Raw genomic sequence first — 21840 nt, 5'->3', positions numbered from 1 at the left:
GCTTTCATGTTTGTATATTTTCTCAGTGTGGTTCTTTTTAACATCCGTTTTGTATCTGTTTTTTTTTTCATTTCTTCTCTGTTTCAATGGTAGACTGTTTGTAAGACGTGGTGTGGTTTGATCTTTTCGTCGCGGTCGGTGGCTTGCTTGATTGATTTTGACCAGATCTGTATTTTTTTTTGGTGTATGGTGCTGGTTGATGCCGTCTCTGATGTGGGTTGTTAATTCTTCTATCAGATTTGGTCAAATCTTCTTGTTTGAGTCGTTGGTGGATGGCGTTTTGGTCCTTATGTCTCCCCATAGTTGGGGCTTTAGTCTCTGGGAAGAGGTGGTTCACATAACACAATCTTCAACGGCTTTTATCTTGGAGCTTTGGATTCAAGCTTTCTTCTCTCAGTTTAGTTTCGTTAATGGCGGAGTTCCGGTGGAGGATGCTCACGCTTTCCAGTCGTATTGGGCTTTCATGTGGTGGATGTGTGTTTCCTGTGTGGGCTTAAAAGCTTGTTAAAGTTAATGTATTTATGTTTTGGGCTTTGATTGGCCTTTTGTGTTTGATGTTAATATTGGGCTTTGTTCATTTTGAACCTAGACCTTTAATAAAATACCAGATGACAAAAAAAAAAAATTGGATGGTATTGTAGTAATAAATTTTGGAGTAAATACTTTTTACTCTGAATCCCACTGAAATACATCCAATCAGAATGAAAAAGGTAAGAAATTGTTTCCACTAAGTTGCGCTAGAAAGCAAACTAATTGCTTGGTTTTTAATTTTTATTGATTTCCCACCACCTTTTTACTCTAGAATAATGCAGAGTAAACTAGAGTAACATATGTTGTTGACCAAAAGAAAAAACAACTAGAGTAATATTAAAATAATTAATGCTTTCCACTTTATTTTTTCTCCTATTTACTCTGATTTACTCCGCTGAAGTTTCCAATCGGACCCTGAATGTTACGCATGAACTGAACCATTTATTGAACAAGATGAGAAAAATTAAAGGCGAGTTGCTTACTGAAACTGGATCTTCTTGATCTATTTGATGATTCTCAAAGGCTTTGCAATTGTAGGATTCCTATGACATGGCAGAAGAGCAAGGAGTGATGAAAAATCAATATTCAAGTTTTTTTTATATACACCAGAGTAGAGAATATTCAAGTTCATAAAACAATATCAAGTGTTTTCTCAATCCATTTGCAACTGTAAATTTGTAATCATGTTCGATTATATATAAACTTTTACTAAGCAGTTGTAATCAAATTCGTATTAGTAATCTACAAAACCGATAGACCAACACAGAACCGGATTTTCATAACAATCGAACACTAGAAAAAAATACATGTCAAGTTGTCTCAACAAAGAAAGCTCCTGACATCATTTCATCGCCACTGTTTCTCCATAAACGATGACAAAGACCTCGAAAACTGCTTCACAAACGACACCGGTGACGCCTCCTTGTCCACACTCTCCACCTCCTCTTCCTCCCTCCAGAACTTAAGAATAATAAGATTCTCCTCCTCCGTCGACCTCTGCACCACGATCCTCGACGCGTAACCTCTCTTCCTCATCACCAAACAAATCTCAGACGGGTAGTTCGAAGTCAACGTCACCAAGTAGAACCAACCCTTTTCAGAAAGCAAACCATCAACCACAGGCAACACTCTATCGATAACACTCCTCCCGTTCTCCCCTCCCGCCCAAGCAGAGGCTATCCCTTCAACACCAACCTCGTACTCAGGCGTGGGGACATAAGGAGGGTTCACCACCACCACGTCTACACACCCGGCGAGCCTCTCCTCCAGACAAGAAGCTATGTCCGTGCATACAATCTCGGCAGAGACGCCGTGAGCTTGCAGAGTCTCGTTCGTCGCACGTGCGGCGATGGGGTTCGTGTCTGTGGCAATGTAATGAACGTTGGGGAGATTGTCTTTGAGGAGGAGGATGAGGGAAGTGATGACGTATCCGCTTCCGCAGCCGATCTCCATACAGAGTTTAGGGTTGTGGTTTATTAAGTTGGTTTGGTCGGCGAGTAGTGCGTCGACTAGAGCGAATGAGTCGTCGCAGGGGTCGTAGACCTCACGATGCGAGCTCACACGCATGATGTCAGCGGTTCTTGATGACGTCATCTTGGACATTGACAGGCTATAATAATAAACCAGACAGACAGTAGTTAGAAAAAGGTTGGAACTTTGAGAATTGTGTCTTTAAAAGCAAAATCATTTTAAAAACTAGAAAGTTTGAAACTTTACGATTCATCAGACATGAATACGATTTTACAAGAGATTAATCAAAAACAGAGTCTTGAAGAAGTTCTAGTAAGAGAAAAAGAGAGTTTTTTTACCCACTGAGGATTGAGGATGATCCCGAGAAAGTGTTAAAGAATCGAGCTTTTGGGTAGTATTCGGGTATCTTCGAGGAGGGTAGATTTCACCGACGGCGACGGTGACGGCGGAATGAATAAGGTTGAGAAAATGCCTTTTGAGTTTCTCTAAATTACACTTTAGCCCCCAAAACTTTCATTATAAATAGGATAATGATTGAATATTCCGTTACATCTAAATATCTAATCAGTTGAGTTAAGAATGGGCCGTGTAATGGGCCTAAAAGCCCTTAATGGGTTAGTACATGTTAGACTATTCGGTAGAGAGTCAGCCCCCCCCCCCCCCCCCCCACCCCCCCACCCCTAGAGATGATGATCGTGATTCGTGAAGATGTACCCCGGTTCATCGCTTTAGATGATAACAACTTTTTGATTAACCTTCGAGTTCGACTCATTTTACAGTAATTTATTTTTCATAGATTCCTCTTCTGATGTTGCGACAGGTCTTCTTCAAAGAGGAAGAAAACATCATTAAAGAAAGGTAAGCATTTTACTGAAACCTTCATGTTGTACTCATTTGAGTATACGAAAAAAAAAAAACTATTCCAAGCTAAGCCAAGTTCACTACCACTGCCACTGTTTTATCCCCGGCGTTCGCTTGATGCCATCAAGTTGATGGGGCGAAACATTTTCCTCTTCGCTAATAAACATTAACCCAATAATCACTGGTTTTCCTGAAACCTTCATGTTTTAGTCATTTGGTTACTTTCTAATATTAACAACAGAGTTTCTTTAAAAAGAAAAAAAAAACGACAGAGTTTATGGGTTTTACCCTTTTTTTTTTGTTTGCGATTCTCTATGCTCTAAAAATATATTACTAAAAAAATAAATCTGTATACTTGATTTAGGAGGTAATTCTTAATTATGGAAACGGAGAAGGAAAATTTTATCTACACTGGTTTATAAAAATAGATATGAACTATCTATATAAACCCTTGTAATCCGAAGAAAAACATTTAAAAAAAAAACACAAGATTAAAATTTATTTTTGAATAAGAGGAGGATAATCATGAAAACTTTGATGATTTGCTTATTGGTGATTTGTAGTGTCGTGATAATAGGAAATGCAGCAGAAGTGTCGGGTAAGCATTTAGATCCAGGGGTGTTTAACCGTTGCTTGGGTCCTAACCCGCCACCCGGATGTCAGGTTCCCGATTCCAAGGAGAAAACTCGTACACCCGCTCACGACTATCGTCGTGGTTGCCAGAAAAGTCAACATTGCCGTCAAGATTAAAACCTTATGGTGTTAAACTAACATTAACCCAAGAATCCTAATAAGTGATTTCTGATACTATATTTACATATAGACAAAGATTATGCACTCTGTAATATGTTATTATTATTATTATCATTATCATAATCATATCGTTGTACATATTATGTTTCAATTGTCGGACTATTTTTTCAAGTATTTTTTTGGCATGCAATTACCAACACAAGTTTGGAATAATGTATTGTGATAAATGTATAGATCAATTACCTTCAAATAATGTAATATAAATGTATTATTCACAAATATTTATATCAGTCAAAATAACCATCGAACACTAGAAAAATTCACGATTAACAGATGCTAACATGGCAAGTTGTCTCAACAAAGAAAGCTCCTGACATCATTTCATCGCCACTGTTTCTCCATAAACGATGACAAAGACCTCGAAAACTGCTTCACAAACGACACCGGTGACGCCTCCTTGTCCACACTCGTCGCCAATAAACATTAACCCAATAACCACTTTTTTCATTTGTGATTAAACGAAATTTCTTGTGAATTTGCTGTTTTTACGGACCTCTTAAAGATTGTAGCAAATTAAGAATGCGCTGAGAGTGAGAGATGACAAGAAGAAGAACAAAAGAGAAGAAGATCAGAATGTAACTGATAGCATGAAAAAGAGTAGTATTTGGCATATTCAGTTTTAATATTATAACTGGGTCGACGTTTATGATCTGCAGGATCTTGTGACCCTGATACCAAAAGATTGTAAGAGCTTATAATTTTTATGATTATTACAATGCATATAAATAAAAATATCAGTTATAAAATTTAGATGGGAAAAGTCATAAAAAAGAACAAACAGGTTTCTAATAACAACAACACTCCAGGGGGACAATGGTGTCACAGGATAGGCAACTGTGACAAAGGCGCAACTGTGCTCAGGAGACTACTACAGAGGCTTAGAATTTACTCAAACATGTATGGGAGAGGTCTCACAGCCATGAACGCATCGACCATCTGATTATATAGAAGAAGAAAAGAAAAATCAATAAAAAAAACGTCTAATAAAAAAAAGAAGTTTAAATTAAATCGAACTTTCTTTTTACCTCTTCAGTAACAGCAGCTCGAGCCCTGCGGTGTCTCTCAACAATTTCTATCACAACTTGGGTGAGACGATTCTTTACTGTTCCGGTTAACATTCGTCCTTCTCCATACTCCTGAAAACAATGTATTATATCTTTCAATCTCATCAAGCAACTTCATCATTCTCGGTAATGGAAAACTCGAGGCAAGTATATGAAAGCTAATTTACCTTCTTTATGTGTTCAAGTTCGGCATCATCTTCGAGGAAGAAACTCAAATACTGAAACGGTATGTCTTCCTGTGAAAAAAAAAAGAAGAAAAACAGAGACTTGTTAAAGTTTTCTTATAGCACTAAAACCAATAAGGGATCGGATCAATGTGCCTAAACAAAAGAGAATTTGGTAACCTTCAGATTTGCTCCATATTTTTTTTGATCTTCCTTGTTATCTCGCCCACCACTAACAGAACTCTTTATCTGCATGTTAAAAAAATATCATCAAGATTAGTGGAAGCAATGCTCTTATTTCATCATGTCTCTGACGTGGAATCAGAACCAAAGAAAAACAAACTCACATTTTTTTCAATGTGGGCATTGCTATCATTCATATAAATAGCGGAATTTGGATCACTTGCTGACATTTTCCCATTATTTCCCTGCAAGAAATAAAAAAAAAGGGTATATATTCAAATAGTGTGAAAGCATGAATTTTAAACTTGTAAAAATATCCTTTTAAGACTAGTTAAGAAAACACTTGCCCGCAACGCAGGAAGAAACTTTGACTCAATCAGAGCAGGCTTTATAAACTCTAACCGAGCTGCAACATCACGAGTCAGCCTGAAGTAGGGATCCTGAACAAAACAAAAACCAAAACCGACCATTTTATTATTATCAAAAACTCAGTGGTAGATGTTAGATTCGGGTTAATTATAGACTTTCAACTTAAAATCAACTGGTGATTAGTGAATTGACCCTAACTTTTTATATATTATTTAATGTTTCTTAGAATTTCCGATGTGGGATATAATATACTTAATATAATAGATACGGAGGCTAAGTTCCAACGTGAGAAAAAACAGCAAACCTGGTCAATTGCACAGGGAATCAAGCAAGGGATATTTTTTTTGGCAGGGAACAAGTGTGGGAACGAGCTAGAAAAAGATGGAGCTGCCTGAACAGAAGGGAAGATCATTTTCGCGGTAGAAACTTCGCCGGTAAAGCCGAAAGTGGAGTTAGCCTTGTTAACCGTGATGCAATCCGCAATCTCCACCAGATTCTCATACAACGCACCGCCAACAGTGGCGTAGCTGGAGAAAACAAAGGTATTCGAGGCATCGAAACCGCAAGCAATGATATCTTTCACGTTCTCTCTGCCGAGTCTTTTACTCTCCTCCTTGTTTAACTTCTTCCAGATTTTTTCTTCATCGTCCGTAATCTGTATAACGAGGGGGACCTTGAAAGCCTCCTGCAAGTACTTGGTAAACAAGAAAGGAATCAAATGCCCTAAATGCAAAGATTCTGACGAAGGTCCTCTCCCAGTGTAAAGGTAGAACTTGTCTCCTCTCTCGTAACGGTCCAAGATTTTATCAAGATCCCTGTGGGCGAAGAAGACACCACGGCGGAGGAAGACGTGAGCTCGACGGCAAGTGAGTCTTTCGACACGATCGATGAGCGGCTCGTCTATCTTCTTGCAGCCAAACTGTTTGATCACCTTCTCGTGATCGATGATTTTGCCGCGGACAGACCAGGGTGTCACGGTTTGCTGCTCTGATGATGATGATGATGATGGTGATTCAGTCTCTCTCTCATCATCATCCGACGAGGACTGTTGTTTGATCTCCTGTTTCGAGGAGCTTTGTTTCTCATCAAACAACTGTTTCAAGCTCAGATTCTCATCCGACAACCGTTTGATCTCCTGTTTCAAGCTCAGATTCTCATCCAACAACTCTTTCGTCTCCATCGGTGAAATTGAAGACTCCTACTTAGAGATGTTAAAAATCTGAAACACCAACACTTTTGCTTTGTTATTCAAAGCACGAAGAGAATAACACAAAAAGCATTTAGCAAAAAAAAAAAAACACAAAAAGCAATAATTAAACACTGTTTAATCTCCCTATCTCTCCAGTCGATTCAATGTACACCTCTCGTATTTATAATCTACAGAATTACAATTTTCTTATTCACAATTGCCTTAGCAATTAGACAAAAACAAAATGGAAACTTTCTATGTATAATCACAATTGCCTTAGCAATTAGAAGAAGAAAAACGAAACTTTTCTACTATATATCTCTAGTAAATGCAAGTTTAAAATAAACAAAATATTTTATTTTATCTTAATTTTATGTATAATTAAAATAAAATCTATATTGGAATATTGGTAGAAAATAATAAAATCAAAAATATCAATAAAATTTTATTATTAAATATAAATTAATTTAAAATTTTATTACTGTATATATTGCAGGAAAACACCTACCTATAAATTAAATTAAAAAACAAACCAAATTTTATTATTATACTAGATATGGACTCATGCGTTGCACGGATTTTATTTGATGTTTTAATTTCATAAATATATAAAAAGAATTAAAAATCACATTATTTCTTGGATTTTTCAGTATATGTTGGTGACTTATTTTAGTAATAATGATATGTTTTCTTCCATAAATTTGAATAATATTTTTATTTCAATAATCACAGTTTTTAATAGTATATATATTTTTTTTAACAAATACTTCACTTTAATTTATTTTTCAAAATAATATTAGTTGTAGTTAATGGAAACATATAAAAATGTGAACTCTTTATATTGTTTCTATTGTTTTAAGAAAAACTAAAATAACACAATTCAAATATTAATGTTACACAATACCAATCATATTATTGATAGTCAGCTGAATATCAAATATATTCCTAGATAAACATCAAATTTGAGTACTTTAGCATTCATGAGTGTGAATTTAACCTCTTTTTTTATATATCATGTATTATTGAAAATTCTTGATATATAATATTTTGTAGAACACTATTGCTTTTATGTTTTAAAAATCTGAAGTTCTATAGTTGTTTGATAATGCGGCGTATAATTGTAAGACTAGATATGGCAAATATACCAACTTTTTTTAAGTTTTGACTTTAACTCTTGGTTATAGTCATTGGATAGCAAAATCGTATAGGAAATTAAGATTTTTCAGTTTGAAATGCCATCTTGCATCTGTTGGTATGAGATTCTAGGAATAAACATTCATTTTCTCGCATAACTTTCGATTAGGATTTCCGCCTCAATCGATTTGCCTGTTTTTCTCTTTGATTTAAAAATTCTTTAGTATCTTGACCTATAATAGCATAACCAATTTTCTTAGTAGCATGAAGAAATCTATTTTTCCACGTAACTTTCGTTTAAGATTTCTACTTCAATAATTAATATAACCTTGTTTCATCGCAAAATCCTTCTCTATTATTTAAATTCTTTAGTAGCATGACATATAATAGTGTAACCAATTTTATATGTCGATAAGAACAAACATACATAAACATAATTATTCATAAACATAATAGTTACGTTAACTTCTCCCATTAACTTACATACAACACATAAGAGCATCTCCATCTGTGAACCTCATAGAGAGGTTCACCAAAAAAAAAATTATTATTTTTTTTTTTTACTGTTCAACTTTTTTTTCTAAAAGAAAAAAATAAATAATTATTGAACCAACTGCGGGCCGCCACGTGTCGTGGGGCCCGCAGAATAGTTAAGATACATGTTCATACAGATGAACTTTCGCGAGACAGGTTTATAATTTTAATGGGCCCCACAATTATTTTAATGTTTTTTTCTTTTTGAAAACTGTGAGAGCCTGAAGTTTGAACCTCCAATAGAGATGCCCTAATATCTACTTGTACAAAAGTGGCAATAACTAACATATACAGTAGTAACATGACAACTAATAGGAGTGAGGAGCTGTATGTTTGTATACGGCCCGTGAAGGGAGCATATATAAAAGCCCATTCTGACCCAAGACGCCTTACCGGTTATATCCTAACTAAACCAAAACCGGTTACTGATTTCTCCTTCATGAAACGTCGTCGTCGTCTCCTCCTTAGTCGCTCAGATTTGATTTGAGGATTGGGAGATACGATGACGACGAGTCTGTCCTCTTTTGTTTGAATTATTGATCTCTCTCTCTCGATTCCGATCGCGAAAAATATAATTTGATTGATTATTCAAACGAGGTGAAGATATTAATTATGATGAAGATGCAAATCGGTATGCTCGCGCTTCTGGTGACTCTCTCTGCGATTGAATTCGGATTGGCTTCTTCTCCCAACACCGTCCCTGCTTTCCTCTGGTCTCCGCATCTCCAGTTACGCCTCCTCCTCTCTCTCTCTCTATCTATATACACACAAATGTCTCTGCTTTTGGATGTGTTCTGAGATAATTTTCGATTTCAAAATTTTTGATAAAGCCTGAGACTTTCGAGCTAAGATTAGTGGTTTGATTGGTTTGATTTGACTCTCTCATAAAAATTAGGGATGGGAATGAGGGTGTGAATTATCAGGTCATGTCTGGAAAGGATCTGGTTGACTCTGTTTTCACTCAAGGAGGATGGTCCAACATTCTTGTATGCTCTTTCTTCTTATCTTACTCAGATCTCAATTCTTCAAATCATATTGTCTTAATGTTTTATTCTTTGTCTTAGTGCTCTGAGAAGAAAACTGAGCAGCCTGTTGTTGATGTTGCACTTGTCTTCATCGGCAGAGAGGTAATGATACCTTCTTTTTTTTTTTTTAATCTATGGAAATTAGGAAACTTATCTCGATAGACAGAGCTATTATCTTAAGTCTGTATGAGTGAATGGTGTTAGGAGCTTCGTTTTAACAACATTAGCATGAATGAATGAACTTTTTGGATCTCTCTCATTGTGAAGAAATTTATGTGTTTAGTATTGCAAAAAACAAAAAAAGTGAAGGGGTCTACTCTCTTCTGCATCTTCTTTGCTTACTAATATTATGTTCCTCCTGCAGCTACTGTCTTCTGATGTTTCTTCCAAAAGTAGTTCCCTTGTCAACACATTGAGTGTAAGTTTTCTTCGGGAACATATTGCCGCCCCCACAAACGCAGAATCTCTTACCAAGATGTTTCATTTTAACCTCCACAATACTTGAACCCTCCAAATCTGTTTTTTTTTCAACAGGGTCTCTTTACATCTTCCAACTTCTCATTGGCATTCCCATACATTGCTGCGCCAGAGGAAGAAAGGATGGAGAGTTTGTTGCTTTCAGGGCTTAAGCAAGCTTGCCCTCACAATGTAGGAGCCGGCAATATTGTCTTCTCTGAATCTTGCTTTGTTGAGGATGGAACGATTCAGAAACTATCAGACCTTCAGTCTTTCAAAGTAAATGTCCATTGCTATTCATGTTTTCAATTTCACTACTTCCAACCTGTTATTCACTCCTAATATACTCAGTAAAAATAATTGACAGGATCATTTGCTTGCTAGAAAAGAAACAAGGAAAGAGGGAGAAACTGATTTGGTTGTGCTCTGTTCCGAGGGTTCTGAATCAAAGGGTCAATCACACTCAGAGCGTAAGTTGAAAGATCATTGCTTCATAATAATGTTATAATTTTTTGAGAACAAAGAAGTTAAACAATTCTGTGACCTATTCTGCAGGTGAAAGCATCTCCGAGCTTGTTAGTTCCGTAGAACAATCTGGCAGTAAATATACAGCTCTTTATGTCTCTGATCCTTATTGGTACACATCTTACAAAACTCTCCAAAGGTTTCTAGCTGAAAGTGGTACAGGAAACAGCACCGTTGGTGTTGCTACAACCTGTGACGAACTCTGCAAATTTAAGTCATCACTTTTGGAGGGCATACTAGTGGTTAGAACTTCACTCTTTGATTAGGATCAAACTAATATGCTTTCCATATGTTTTCTTTATCTAAAAGCCTCTCGTTATGTCTTCTTTTGCAGGGAATCGTTTTCCTTCTCATCTTGATCAGTGGACTTTGTTGTATGGCGGGTATCGATACACCAACCAGATTCGAGACTCCTCAAGATTCTTGAGCTTGTTGTTGACCCCTTAAAAGAGTCATCCCCACCTTTTGCTTTGCTTTGCCTTTTTGATTGTGACGGGTCTTTTCTTCTGCATAGTGCGTATGGTGAAAAAGGTACTTATTACACTACTTTTAAAAACAAAAATTTGCATATGCGATCCCCTTGTAACATTTTATTCATCTTGTTTGTGTCTTTCTTAAACGTTAATAAGTCAATAATGGAGAACGAGTGAAAACCAGAGACACTGGAACTACTACGTACATTCTTTTATATATAAATGTATGATTTTATAGTTTATAAAGAGGTCTCTTGGTGGTATCAATTTGGGGATTTGGAGATAGATATCGTGGAATAACTCAGGACAATGATGTTGGTAAAGTCAGAGTGATGGGACATGTTTACTAGTACTTGCAAAGTTTTTTTGGGTTTAGAGAAAGTAAACGAGAAGAAAGGATTCAAGAGTTACTGTGCAAGCTTTTCTGAAAAAGATTATATATATTTTTTTAAATAATTTAACATTCTTCAAAAAAAAAAATGTGATATAATATATCAATCATGCGTTATATTCTATTTTTTATGACATAATTTGGTTCAATATTTTCCAAATTCAGCATATGCTTGGGCCATTATGGTCCCTTCTGCATGGACCGATTGACATAGTCGCAAGATCAAATCTTTCAGATTGTCTAGTTGACCCATGTCTCTCCATAATGACAAAGAATAGCATTATTAAGGAATAAAAACGAAAATGAGTGCTGCACCTAATCTTTTTGATCATATAGTTCTCCATTTATATTATATAGTATGGCTATTTTACATTTTATTCGTATCCCGTTTCTCTTTCAAACTGTGTGCTAGTAGTCTATAACAAAATATATAAAAAAGACGGTATATTGGCTAATTTCGGAAAAGTTCTACAATATAAGCATCATCTATATGGTCCATACCTATCTTCGACCTTTTTTCTTTTACCGTCACATAATTCAAGCTTTATGCAAAAAAAAAAACGAAAGTTCCAAAAACGCATGAAAGAAAAACTCTTATTATGATTTTCCAATAAATGTTTTTGATGAAAAAGTTTTAACAATGAAAATAAAATAGAGGGAAGCACGTGAGTCATAGGAGTTTGAGCCTAAAGAGCAGTGAAAATCCCACTGCCCTGCCACTCCACCAACTGACATCACATTGTACCCATTTTATGCCTTTTTCTTGTACTAGAAAATTTATTACATGAAAATAGCAACTGCAAAACTGAAATAGTTTTTTTCAATAATGAATTTTTTTTTTTCAATAATGAAAATTGTGAAATAATAATTAATTCTTCTCTTATTTATTCTCGTTTTGCAGACCTAAATCACATAGGACGTGCTCATTCCCAGGGGGGATCTAGATACATTTTAGTAGAGGGCACAATATTAAAATAACAAAAAAAAAATAGATCTAGGGCTCTTTTTCATAAACTAAAAATATTAACCAAATAAGCTTGAGCTATTTAAGAAAAAATAAAAAGAACAAGGGGCGCAGGATCCGTAGCCCTCTACGTCAGCCCCTGCTAATTCCTGTTCTTCTTTATTTTTGTTCAAGTATTAACATATGACATGTTTTAGAACTTAAATTTGCTGAACATATTACATGTGACATCATAATAACTTAGTAAATGTTATTAAAACGATGAAAATGTACGGCCACGCAAGTAGCCTAGCTACTCGAGCAGGTCCATTTTGATCTTTTCGATAATTTTGAGATTCCACGTTCTGATTTAAGTGTATGTGGAATATACATCTTACAGTCTCTGTTTTACAGCTTATGTATGTAAATCAGCACTGCTCGTAAAATTTTAGGGGTTATAGACGGTTTAATAAAGATTGGGAAAAATGTTAAACAAATCCTCAACTTTGCGATTTGAACCATTATAATCTCCAGCTTTCAAAATAACCACAAAAATCACACATTTATTATCAACTATTTAAAAAATCTCTAACTTTTCGTTGAATGGATCAATTTAAACCTGATGTTAATTACACTAACAGAATATTTAAACTCAGTTAATTCTCATCGTTAACCAAAAAGACACCGTGTTTTGTCGATTAAAAAAACACATCTCCTCTCATTATTTCTCAAATTGATTTGAAAGTTTTCTCTAAATTACGAATCCTAAATCACGAACCACCATCAAAAATCTTTGACGAACCAGATCGTAGAAAGAAAAGATGGATAATCAAAAGAACAAGAAGTCTTGACAAGAGAAATTTGGTGGTGCCAGCTCTGTAGCGTCTATGTCAGCGGCGTCAGGACAATCTCGTGGCGAGCTTCTCGGAGAATCATCCAAAGCCGTTGGGGCCAAAAATGGAGTCGAAGATTTAGATAAAAAGAAAAAGAGCAAAACAGATGCTCTCGACGGCGAAGAAGAAGAAAATGTATTTTTTAATTGACAAAACACGGCGTTGTTTTGTTTTACGAAGAAAATTAACTGAGTTTAAATATTCTGTCAGTGTAATTAACGTCGGGTTTAAAGTGATCCATTCAACGAAAAGTTAGAGGTTTTTTAGATTGTTGATAATAAATATATGATTTTTGTGGTTATTTTAAAACTGAGGATTATAATGATCCAAATCACAAAGTTGAAGATTTGTTTAACATTTTTCCCAATAAAAGATTTCAAATTTTCAATAGTTTGAAGATTTTTTTTTTTCTTAAATAGAGGTCTGAGATCATCGTCTCATCCATCTTGGTTGAGGACCGGCCTAGATGTGAATTCACATACATACATACATATATATCTCTTGCCAAGGAAAAAAAGATATACAGCTTACTTATTTGGGCCCCTTGCTTATTTTATAAACATGCATGTTGTTTATTCGTGCCCTTTCGATTACCTGTTGGGATAAGCTAACTAGGGGTACACGTACGTAAATATAAAGATTCCCTTCTACTTTCAAAAAAAATGTTTACGAGAATTTGTCTCTCTGCTCTCTCTCTCTCTCTCCCTCTCTACATTATTTTCCCTAAGTTATTTTCTTAGTAAGTACTAAAATTAGAAACTTATGGTTCCTATCAACTTACCAAAACCAGGTCTATTTTCTGGAAGTGGGTCTGCTTCCTCAAACCACGTATTATTGTATTTTTCAAAGAGAATCTATTTACCTAGATTAACCAAAACCTTTAACTCTTAGCACCTTATATAATATACATATATATAAAAGATACCCTGATGATTTATAAAAAAAGAATATTAAAATTTCTGCTAAGGTGTTTACAAATTTCAAGATGGAAAGGGACAGCACAAATTAATTTTTATCAAGGAAAGGAGATTCAGCAGTTCAAGAGATGATTACCAAAAAGTTCAAGAGGTGAAAAATGGCTATACGATATAATACACTGGTAATCTATGTCTAATCTATGATTAATGGCGTATCGGTATCTATGTGTATACGTTTGTATGTGCATGTATATTAATATGGCTGTGTTGTATGTGTATGTGGACCCATAGCATCTGCTAAAGCTGTAAAGCCATTGCAGCTTAAGAAAATTAATATTATGAGGATGGAGAAGCATGGAGGAACCTTATCTCTTTAATTATTGAATCTCTTTGATTCATCAATTTTTTTTTGGGTAAAATTCAATTCTATTTTATTATTACAACTGGTTTTATTTTATTGCGCATTAATATTTAGGGTTTTTGCATATCTACCTTCTTGGGGGCATAAATGAAAAGAATGCATCTCAAATCTTCTCCTTTTTCAATTTAGTAATATTATTTCTTCTCATCTCTCTTCACCATCTTCTATATAAATCGAGAGCGAGTGAGTCTTCTAGTATTACATATACCGAAACAAAACATATTATACACTTCCTCTTTCATCTCTATTGTTACATTCGAGAAGAAAAATACCAGAAATATATGTTATCACATACACATATATCTGGTGTGGTTGTCATACATACATGTGTTAGAAGAAGGCGTATGTGACCAAAGCAGTGTGCAGCCAAGGATGACTTGCCGATTTATAATATCTTTATAAATACTTTACTAAGACCTTTTTTCAATTCATGGGTTCCCAAATTTTAGCAAAAAAAAAAAATTCATTGGTCTTGATCAGAAGTTATATATAGGAAGAAATTAGGATATACACTTATTTCGTATTTAAAAAGAAAATTAACATGATCGGCAAGTTGCCCTTGGCTATACGTTTCTTTGTGTCGCGCATAGGTGAGTGTGGTGGTAAGATCACAAGAACTCAAGCTGAGGAACGAATTAAGAAGAATGACGAGAGGTAAGTACGGTCCTGAGTTTTTAGTCCTTGCTATATATGTGTGGTTAATTAACATGCTCATGACAAATATATTGTTGTATGATTAGATCTATACTCTGTTTCCTTAATTCAAGTTTTTTAAATGTATACTATAGTCTATAGATACTGGGACAAAATCTCACGTAAGTCTAAACTGATCTTTGTTATACGCGAAAGAACCAAATATTTCTAGCCAAAACCGAAGAAGAAAAGCTCAATTCTATTAGTTATCCGTGGGAACTGCGGGTTTGCATTCTTGTGAGAGAGATGTAGAATGATTTTACACTTCACACATATACCCATGTATCTGTAATCTATCTATTCGACACGTCTTTCTCGGGCTATTATCTAAAGACTAATATGTATGATATTGTTCAGCGAAATCTATTCAATTAAAACTGACGTACAAAATAATATTTACCTAATTCTAATTTTAAGTGGATTTTTAAATTTTTTTATTTTTTTCTACTAATTCTTACATGTTTATTTATTATTTTCATTTAAGTGTTTTATTACATATTTTATATTCTTTTTTTATCCTTCCGAACTATTTTATTAATTATATTTATTATAATAATTTGATAACATTTATTTTACGTATTAACCATAATAATTTCACGTGTTTAAAAGAAATTGTTCCATTAGTAACTAGAATTTAAATCGGTTAACAAAATTATTTTATTTGTTTACATAATCAGTTAGACATGGACATTCAATATACGTTGCATATCAATTTTTATGAATATCATGTTCGGATATTAAAAAATTTCGGACAGTATTCAATTTAAATTCTTCCGGATCTTGATAAATTTGTATAAACCTAGAAGTTTCTAAACGATCTAAATATTTAAAAATATCCCAAACAATTTATAAAAAGGTCAAAACCAAACCCCGCAAACTCTAGTTATGTACTAAATTAACTCCCGAAACTATGAGTATAATTGTGCCCAAGGTAGGAATTGACAAGTTTTACCCACACAAAGCGAACCTATTATCATTATCACCCCTAAAAGAATAGAACTAATAAATGTTTATAGTAAATGTTTATAGTATTATATGTCAAGGTTGGGATTATTAAATGAATAACAGTCTTTTGTGTTAGGATGAGGATTATATTAAGTGAACTAAATATTGTATACTATTAGTGAAACAACAATTGGATCAGTAGTTATAGTAGTAGTATTAGATGATAATCCGTGTCTTGCACCGGATGAGATTATTTTTAAAATATTAAGACATTAAGTATGTTTATTTTTTTATATCAGTTTAGTTTTGGGTTGTTTTCGGGTTTTAAGATCCTATGATATAAATACATTCTAAATTCATATTTATTTTCATTTGTTCGGTTAAAATGGTTGTGATTTTTGGTTTTTAATGATAAATTAGAGACTATTTGTATTTGTTTGGTTTCATGTTCTTTGAATTTTAGACAATTCTAATGTAAACCAATACATTTCATATTATAAATTATGAACAAATTCATAATAAAATCACATTTATATAACTGTTGAAGAAAATAAAAATGCCTATAAAACAATTTATTTCATTACAATTTGGTTAATGGTGAAAAAAAGATTTTAAAATAATAATATTCTATATTACGCCTGATTAAAAATCCTCACTTGCGGTGAATATTTAGCTATATGAGTACTAACTTTAATGTGTATATTTGTGTGTATGTAAATTTTTTTAAAGTGTTTCATCGCTATATACATAAATAGCGTTAACTAATATTGAAAGAAATGTTTGTTCATATAACAAATGAAAGTTTCAATTCTTAAATTAAAATTAATTTAAAATAAAATATACTTAGTCATTACAAAATATTTTTTAAAATAATGACAATTAAATTATATACATAAACCGTTGTATAAAAATATATACATAAACAATAACATTAATACATCTACACATTGAGCCTGCTGAGTTTAATTCTTACAATGTGTTAAACATAATCCCAATGAATTTTTAACAATCAAACATTATGTTTCAATATTTATTTTCCAATTTGGCCTGCGTAAAACATCTTCACAACCCACGAAATAAAAAAAAACTCAAAACTTAGACATGTTTAAATAAAAGAAACTAAATTTATAAAATTTGTTCAGGTGAAGAGTAAAGATGCCTACATTGGAGTCGATAAAAACAATTTCAATAGTTAGACCACCACCAGCAGAATACTGCTTCCACAAACGAATGATCTTAACCATAATCTTCCACATTGACTTGAATAGTTTTAAATCAGACAGAGAAGTTACCGCAACCATTATAGGAGAATGAGATAAACTTGTTAAAATTTCAGGTGTAGTGAATGAATAAAATTATGTGGAACAGCGAGTCTTATATAGGTATAAACTTAATTCAATAAATGTGGTATCTTGGTATAATATCGTATTAAATGGCAAATACTTTTACCTTGCCAATCACTCTTAGATATATAAATTTTCATGACAAAAAAATGTGAAATATATGTCATTTAGTATCATCATTTTACCTTGTCAATCAGTCACGTAATAGACTCACTTGTAAAATGTAGTTATAGTAGTAGTATGTTTAATGAGATTAGGAAAGGGTTAATCAGTCACGTAATACACTCACTTGTAAAAAGTAGAACTTTACATATCAAATAAATAAATAAAACTTTTGTGGAAGTGAGTTTAATTAAATAGTGTAGGGTGTAGGTAATGGCAAGCCCTTGACGATACCACAGAGGTTGGTGTTGAGTGGGATGTTGTATTCGTCTCTTAGTGATTTCTCAGGGGAAAGAACACTGACGTACATTTGCTGTCCCAAGTATCTTTTCTCCCAGTTCTCTGATCTGATGTTCCACATACCGGCGTTGTCGAATGTCAAGAGGATGGCTGACCACGACTTGGGGAACACTTGCACGGTGTGTCTGCTGACCGCATCGAGCAAGTTGTAGTTGCTTCTCTTCTCTGGTGTCCATCTTCCTGGCTCAGAACTGTTGAACAAAATATATTAAAGAAAATTGTTAGGAATCAGTAAGAGACCAGAGCCGGTTCTCGACATAGACAAAGTGAAACATTGGTCTATCAAACTTACGCGACTGAGAAGAAGGAGTAACCATCCAAATGGAAGGATTGCATGCTCTTCTCGTGGTTCTCGAAGACGATTTCGACAAAGGTACGGAAAGTGATGTTAAGGACATTAGGCTCGATGGTTAGTGTAGTGATCTTGGCTGCTGGCTCATCCTTGATGACATTGTACTTGAAGACCTTCTCGGACATCTCGAAGTACTCAGCAAGCTTCAAAGGAGTCTCGGTGTCAACGTGTGATACACCGTTGAACCCAAACCTGACCTTACCGTCCACCAAGTTCTTGGTGTTGGCTAGCTTGATGGTACGTGTGATGTTGATCTTTCCGTAATGGTAAGATCCTTGTGGGTTAGGTCTAGCGGCACTGGCGGTTAAGTTCCATCTGAATGATCTGAACTGGTTAAGAGACCAAGCCCAGCCAACTGGAGCCTTGGGAAGCTCGTTTGAAGGCTGAACGTTGCTTCCTTCGTAGCTCATCACACCAACAGTGCTCACTTCCTTCTTGAGGAACCTAGTGGATGCAACCATGTAGTAGCTCTTGGCCTCTTGGTCAGCGGTCACAAGAACAGCATAGCACTGACCGACGTGGACGTCAAGTGAGTCGTAGTCGTTCTGGAGAACGTGGGATCCTTCCATCTCAACAAGCTTCATCTTGTGTCCTTGGATCCTGAAGTTAAGACTGGACTTGAATCCAACGTTACAGATTCTGTACTTGTAAGTCTTTCCTGGCTTCATGGTGAAGAGAGGCTTGTTCTGTCCTCCGACTTTACCGGACTTTCCGTTGATGAGAACACCGTCAGGGGAACCAAGAGTGCGACCGCTGTCAAGGAAGGTCTTGAGAGCGGTATGGCTCTTGGTGTACCAGTCGTTGATGAGGACGGTGTAGTCGTCTTCGGGGTCAGCGTAAGGGACGGGGATGAGGAGACGGCTGTTGACACGGAGGCCACCGAAACCACCGGCGAAACGGTGGAGAGCGGTTGATGGGTAGTAGAAGTAGCTACCGATCTGGTCCTTGGGCTGGAAATGGTAAGTGTAGTTAGTGCCTGCTGGGATTGGGCATGAGGTTCCGGTCAGACCATCTTGCCATGAGTTCTTCCTGTGCTGGAGACCACTCCTGCCATGTCACCGAACACATATTGTCAGGACTCAATATCCAAAGTTACAATGAAGAATAGCATACTGAGCCACTTGTGTGTGTTATAAGTCCTTTTGTTTACTATTTTAGTTTAACATATTTAATATGATAAACTAAAACTACATTTTATTTGATATAAATGTTATATATATGTAATAGTGTGAAATGAATATAACATTTTTGTTTTCTTTTTCAAAATAAACGAAGATCTGAACGGAATTAAACCAGACTTTTCACAATCCAAATAAATGGAACGATCTTCTAAATAGACCTTGTTTTCAATTTGTTTATGAATTATCCAAACCTAAAAAAAACATAACTAAACCAAGACCCTTTTTCAAACAAACCTACAATCTTAAAGGTCTGAACAGAAAAAAAAATCACTCTTTTTGTTAATTGTAAATGAAAACATCAAAAAAAAAGAAGAACTTGTTAATCTTAAACCATAAAGAGTTATTTAAGAAAAAAATTTAAACATGAAACGAAATGAGAACTTTCCCCTTGCATTTGGTTTTAACCTTTGTAAAAAGTTATTAAATATGAAAAATAATTTGTGGCATTAAAATATGATTAAAAAATTTTTAAACAATATTCTTATGTAAAAATGCCTTCTGCGTTTGGAGCAACTGAGAGGTATAATTAAATAATTTAAGAAGAAACGAGAGAAAATGGTTACGAACCAGGTCAAGAGGAAAGGCTCGTCAAGGTTGTTGAAGACATTGATGACGACATTGTTGTTGGATGTCGAGTTTAGGTTAGGACCAGGGAACTGTCCGTTAATGAGAATCACCTGTTGAGGAATTCCTAGAGGCGCAATGGTTCCGTACGTCACGTTCCACGTGTAGTAAAAGTAAGGATCACCAGCATTCACCAGCGCCACCGTCGAGACGAGGCACACAAACACCGTCAAAAGCTTACCACCCTGCATTATCTTTTTATTGATAAATTAACCCTTTCCTATATAAAATATAATATTTATTTTTTTCCTCAAAAGCAAGAAGAAACTATGTTCTCTTGCTCTTGACGAGTTTTTTGGTTGGTGTCGTGATTAACTATATATGCAGGTGAAGATACCTTGGTTTGCACGGAATCGTTGCCTAATCTCACGCTTCATCTCTAGTTCTACATATGTTTTCCTATATGTGTAAGTTCTATTTTTGAATATTTCTCTCTCTTTGGTTCTCAGGGTTTGAAACAAACAACTCGGATCATTTTCTAATAATGGAAATATTCTCAAACGATGACAAATAAACTACATATCAAGTGATTTGGTTTGTTTTTAACATGTTTCAGCTACGGTATACACACGGAAATAATGTTTTGTCTCCTATAAACTAGACATAATTAAGTTACTACATTTTGTAATTCTAACATTAATAACTCGCATTTTATTCTTGATATATTTCATATTTTTGGTATTGTTTTATTGGTTAATAAGTTATGCTATAAATATGATATTATTGGTAGGAACATTTATATGATCTAGAGAGTTTTGTAGTTGGGGTACAATGTTAAAAGTATCGAAAATAAAATTAGATTGGGGGCACTTTTCATATTCTTCTCTAAACTGATGAATAATAATTAATTAAATAAACTTAAGCTATTGAAACAAAAACAAAAAAAAGAGCAGAGGGCACAGGATCATACCCACAGGCTATCGTCTGCCCCTGTGGCCCTGTGTATATCAAGCTTGATGGTTTGTTCATCCAACTTTTCAAATTTTCTTAGGATCTAGTTAAATAACTTAATATTCGGCTCAAATTACGAAACATTAAACCATACAATAACATTAAGTGATTCTACCTGTAATTTTAAATACAGATAGAATTACAAAATCATACTCCCTCTGTTTTTTAAGATAGATGTTTTAGAAAAATAAATTGTTTCACAAAGATGTATTTTTTATGTTTCCTATACAAAAATTGCAAATTTCAATAAAATTGATTGAATTTATTGAAAGACTATTGGTTAAAATGCATTAGAATTTGATAATTTCTAAAAATGATGTATAGTTAATGTGTTTTATTAATATGTGTGAAAACACCAAAACATACATCTTTAAAAAACAGAGGAAGTATAAATTAAAGTACTATGACTTGTTCACACTTTAATGACGATATCTAACACAAGTATGTGTATGTCGTGCGCATTGGTTACATACATTTGAATATATATACTAGATGCAGTTCTATGAATTTAACATGAGTTATCGTCCAATAGTCTCTTTTCACTTGGATCCTGTCCAATCTCTTTTTGGATTCGATCAATCATTACCTTTTGTGAGGGTAAAATGACTAATATAATCATTGATGAGAGTTTAAACCAATCTAACTAGAGATATCTACTGGTATGTTTATGTGATTATGGAGATCATGGTGGAAGTGATCAATCTAACATGAGATCTCTAATGATATGTTCCTCTAGCTCCTGTCATTTTCTCTTTAGGTTTGTTATCCTCAATTAAAAGTTAAGTGTATATATATTCCCATTTCTCTTAAACTACCTGTTCAAAACTGTTTGACCATGTAAATTACAGTTTTAATATTTACCTTGTATTTTCAATGAATGTTATTTCGTACAAGACACAAAGACATATGATGGCAGATACAATTGTAACAATT

At 34.4% G+C, this 21840-nt stretch overlaps 4 protein-coding genes and 1 long non-coding RNA gene across 6 annotated transcripts; 2 read left to right on the top strand and 3 right to left on the bottom strand.

The window, feature by feature from the left end:
* Positions 1-1205: 1205 nt before the first annotated feature.
* Positions 1206-2529, bottom strand: LOC108807145 (uncharacterized). 2 transcript variants are annotated; one of them, XM_056989048.1, is made up of 2 exons: positions 2340-2529; positions 1206-2140 (listed from the first exon to the last, which is right to left on the bottom strand). In XM_056989048.1, the coding sequence occupies exon 2, from the start codon at positions 2131-2133 to the stop codon at positions 1378-1380; it is 756 nt and encodes a 251-aa protein (XP_056845028.1). In that variant the 5' UTR covers positions 2134-2140; positions 2340-2529; the 3' UTR covers positions 1206-1377. The 2 variants fall into 2 exon arrangements, with proteins under 2 accessions (XP_056845028.1, XP_056845029.1); XM_056989049.1 differs by having other exon boundaries at positions 2344-2529.
* A 196-nt stretch (positions 2530-2725) lies between these two features.
* Positions 2726-3868, top strand: LOC130496717 (uncharacterized). The gene is made up of 2 exons (XR_008935895.1): positions 2726-2859; positions 3426-3868. It is a non-coding gene; the product is annotated as an uncharacterized LOC130496717 (long non-coding RNA).
* A 489-nt stretch (positions 3869-4357) lies between these two features.
* LOC108838101 (tryptophan--tRNA ligase, cytoplasmic) lies at positions 4358-6806 on the bottom strand. Its single transcript, XM_056989047.1, has 7 exons — positions 5760-6806; positions 5434-5526; positions 5251-5331; positions 5084-5152; positions 4907-4975; positions 4701-4811; positions 4358-4611 (listed from the first exon to the last, which is right to left on the bottom strand). The coding sequence occupies exons 1-7, from the start codon at positions 6633-6635 to the stop codon at positions 4561-4563; spliced, it is 1350 nt and encodes a 449-aa protein (XP_056845027.1). The 5' UTR covers positions 6636-6806; the 3' UTR covers positions 4358-4560.
* A 1950-nt stretch (positions 6807-8756) lies between these two features.
* LOC108806439 (uncharacterized) lies at positions 8757-11037 on the top strand. Its single transcript, XM_018578559.2, has 8 exons — positions 8757-9040; positions 9208-9298; positions 9377-9439; positions 9702-9755; positions 9872-10072; positions 10161-10263; positions 10349-10560; positions 10653-11037. Exons 1-8 carry the CDS (start codon positions 8925-8927, stop codon positions 10743-10745), a joined length of 933 nt encoding a protein of 310 aa, XP_018434061.2. The 5' UTR covers positions 8757-8924; the 3' UTR covers positions 10746-11037.
* A 6522-nt stretch (positions 11038-17559) lies between these two features.
* LOC108807327 (L-ascorbate oxidase homolog) lies at positions 17560-20258 on the bottom strand. The gene is made up of 3 exons (XM_018579598.2): positions 19900-20258; positions 18092-19198; positions 17560-17990 (listed from the first exon to the last, which is right to left on the bottom strand). Exons 1-3 carry the CDS (start codon positions 20145-20147, stop codon positions 17690-17692), a joined length of 1656 nt encoding a protein of 551 aa, XP_018435100.1. The 5' UTR covers positions 20148-20258; the 3' UTR covers positions 17560-17689.
* Positions 20259-21840: the final 1582 nt, after the last annotated feature.

Source organism: Raphanus sativus, chromosome 6, assembly GCF_000801105.2.
Source record: "Raphanus sativus cultivar WK10039 chromosome 6, ASM80110v3, whole genome shotgun sequence".
Classification (NCBI taxonomy): domain Eukaryota; kingdom Viridiplantae; phylum Streptophyta; class Magnoliopsida; order Brassicales; family Brassicaceae; genus Raphanus; species Raphanus sativus.
This window is presented reverse-complemented; position numbering and strand designations above follow the sequence as displayed.

Excerpts from the sequence above, each read along its gene's own strand:
- LOC108807145 (XM_056989048.1), bottom strand. The coding sequence starts at position 2,133 with ATGTCCAAGATGACGTCATCAAGAACCGCTGACATCATGCGTGTGAGC.
- LOC108838101 (XM_056989047.1), bottom strand. The coding sequence starts at position 6,635 with ATGGAGACGAAAGAGTTGTTGGATGAGAATCTGAGCTTGAAACAGGAG. Across the intron at positions 5,527-5,759 it reads TTCCCTGTGCAATTGACCAG|GATCCCTACTTCAGGCTGAC; the intron begins GTTTGCTGTTTT and ends TGTTTTGTTCAG. Across the intron at positions 5,332-5,433 it reads AGTTTCTTCCTGCGTTGCGG|GGAAATAATGGGAAAATGTC; the intron begins GCAAGTGTTTTC and ends TATTTCTTGCAG.
- LOC108806439 (XM_018578559.2), top strand. The coding sequence starts at position 8,925 with ATGATGAAGATGCAAATCGGTATGCTCGCGCTTCTGGTGACTCTCTCT. Across the intron at positions 10,073-10,160 it reads CAGACCTTCAGTCTTTCAAA|GATCATTTGCTTGCTAGAAA; the intron begins GTAAATGTCCAT and ends AATAATTGACAG. Across the intron at positions 10,561-10,652 it reads TTTTGGAGGGCATACTAGTG|GGAATCGTTTTCCTTCTCAT; the intron begins GTTAGAACTTCA and ends CTTCTTTTGCAG.
- LOC108807327 (XM_018579598.2), bottom strand. The coding sequence starts at position 20,147 with ATGCAGGGTGGTAAGCTTTTGACGGTGTTTGTGTGCCTCGTCTCGACG. Across the intron at positions 19,199-19,899 it reads GAGCCTTTCCTCTTGACCTG|GAGTGGTCTCCAGCACAGGA; the intron begins GTTCGTAACCAT and ends GTGACATGGCAG. Across the intron at positions 17,991-18,091 it reads TACTCCTTCTTCTCAGTCGC|TTCTGAGCCAGGAAGATGGA; the intron begins GTAAGTTTGATA and ends TTTGTTCAACAG.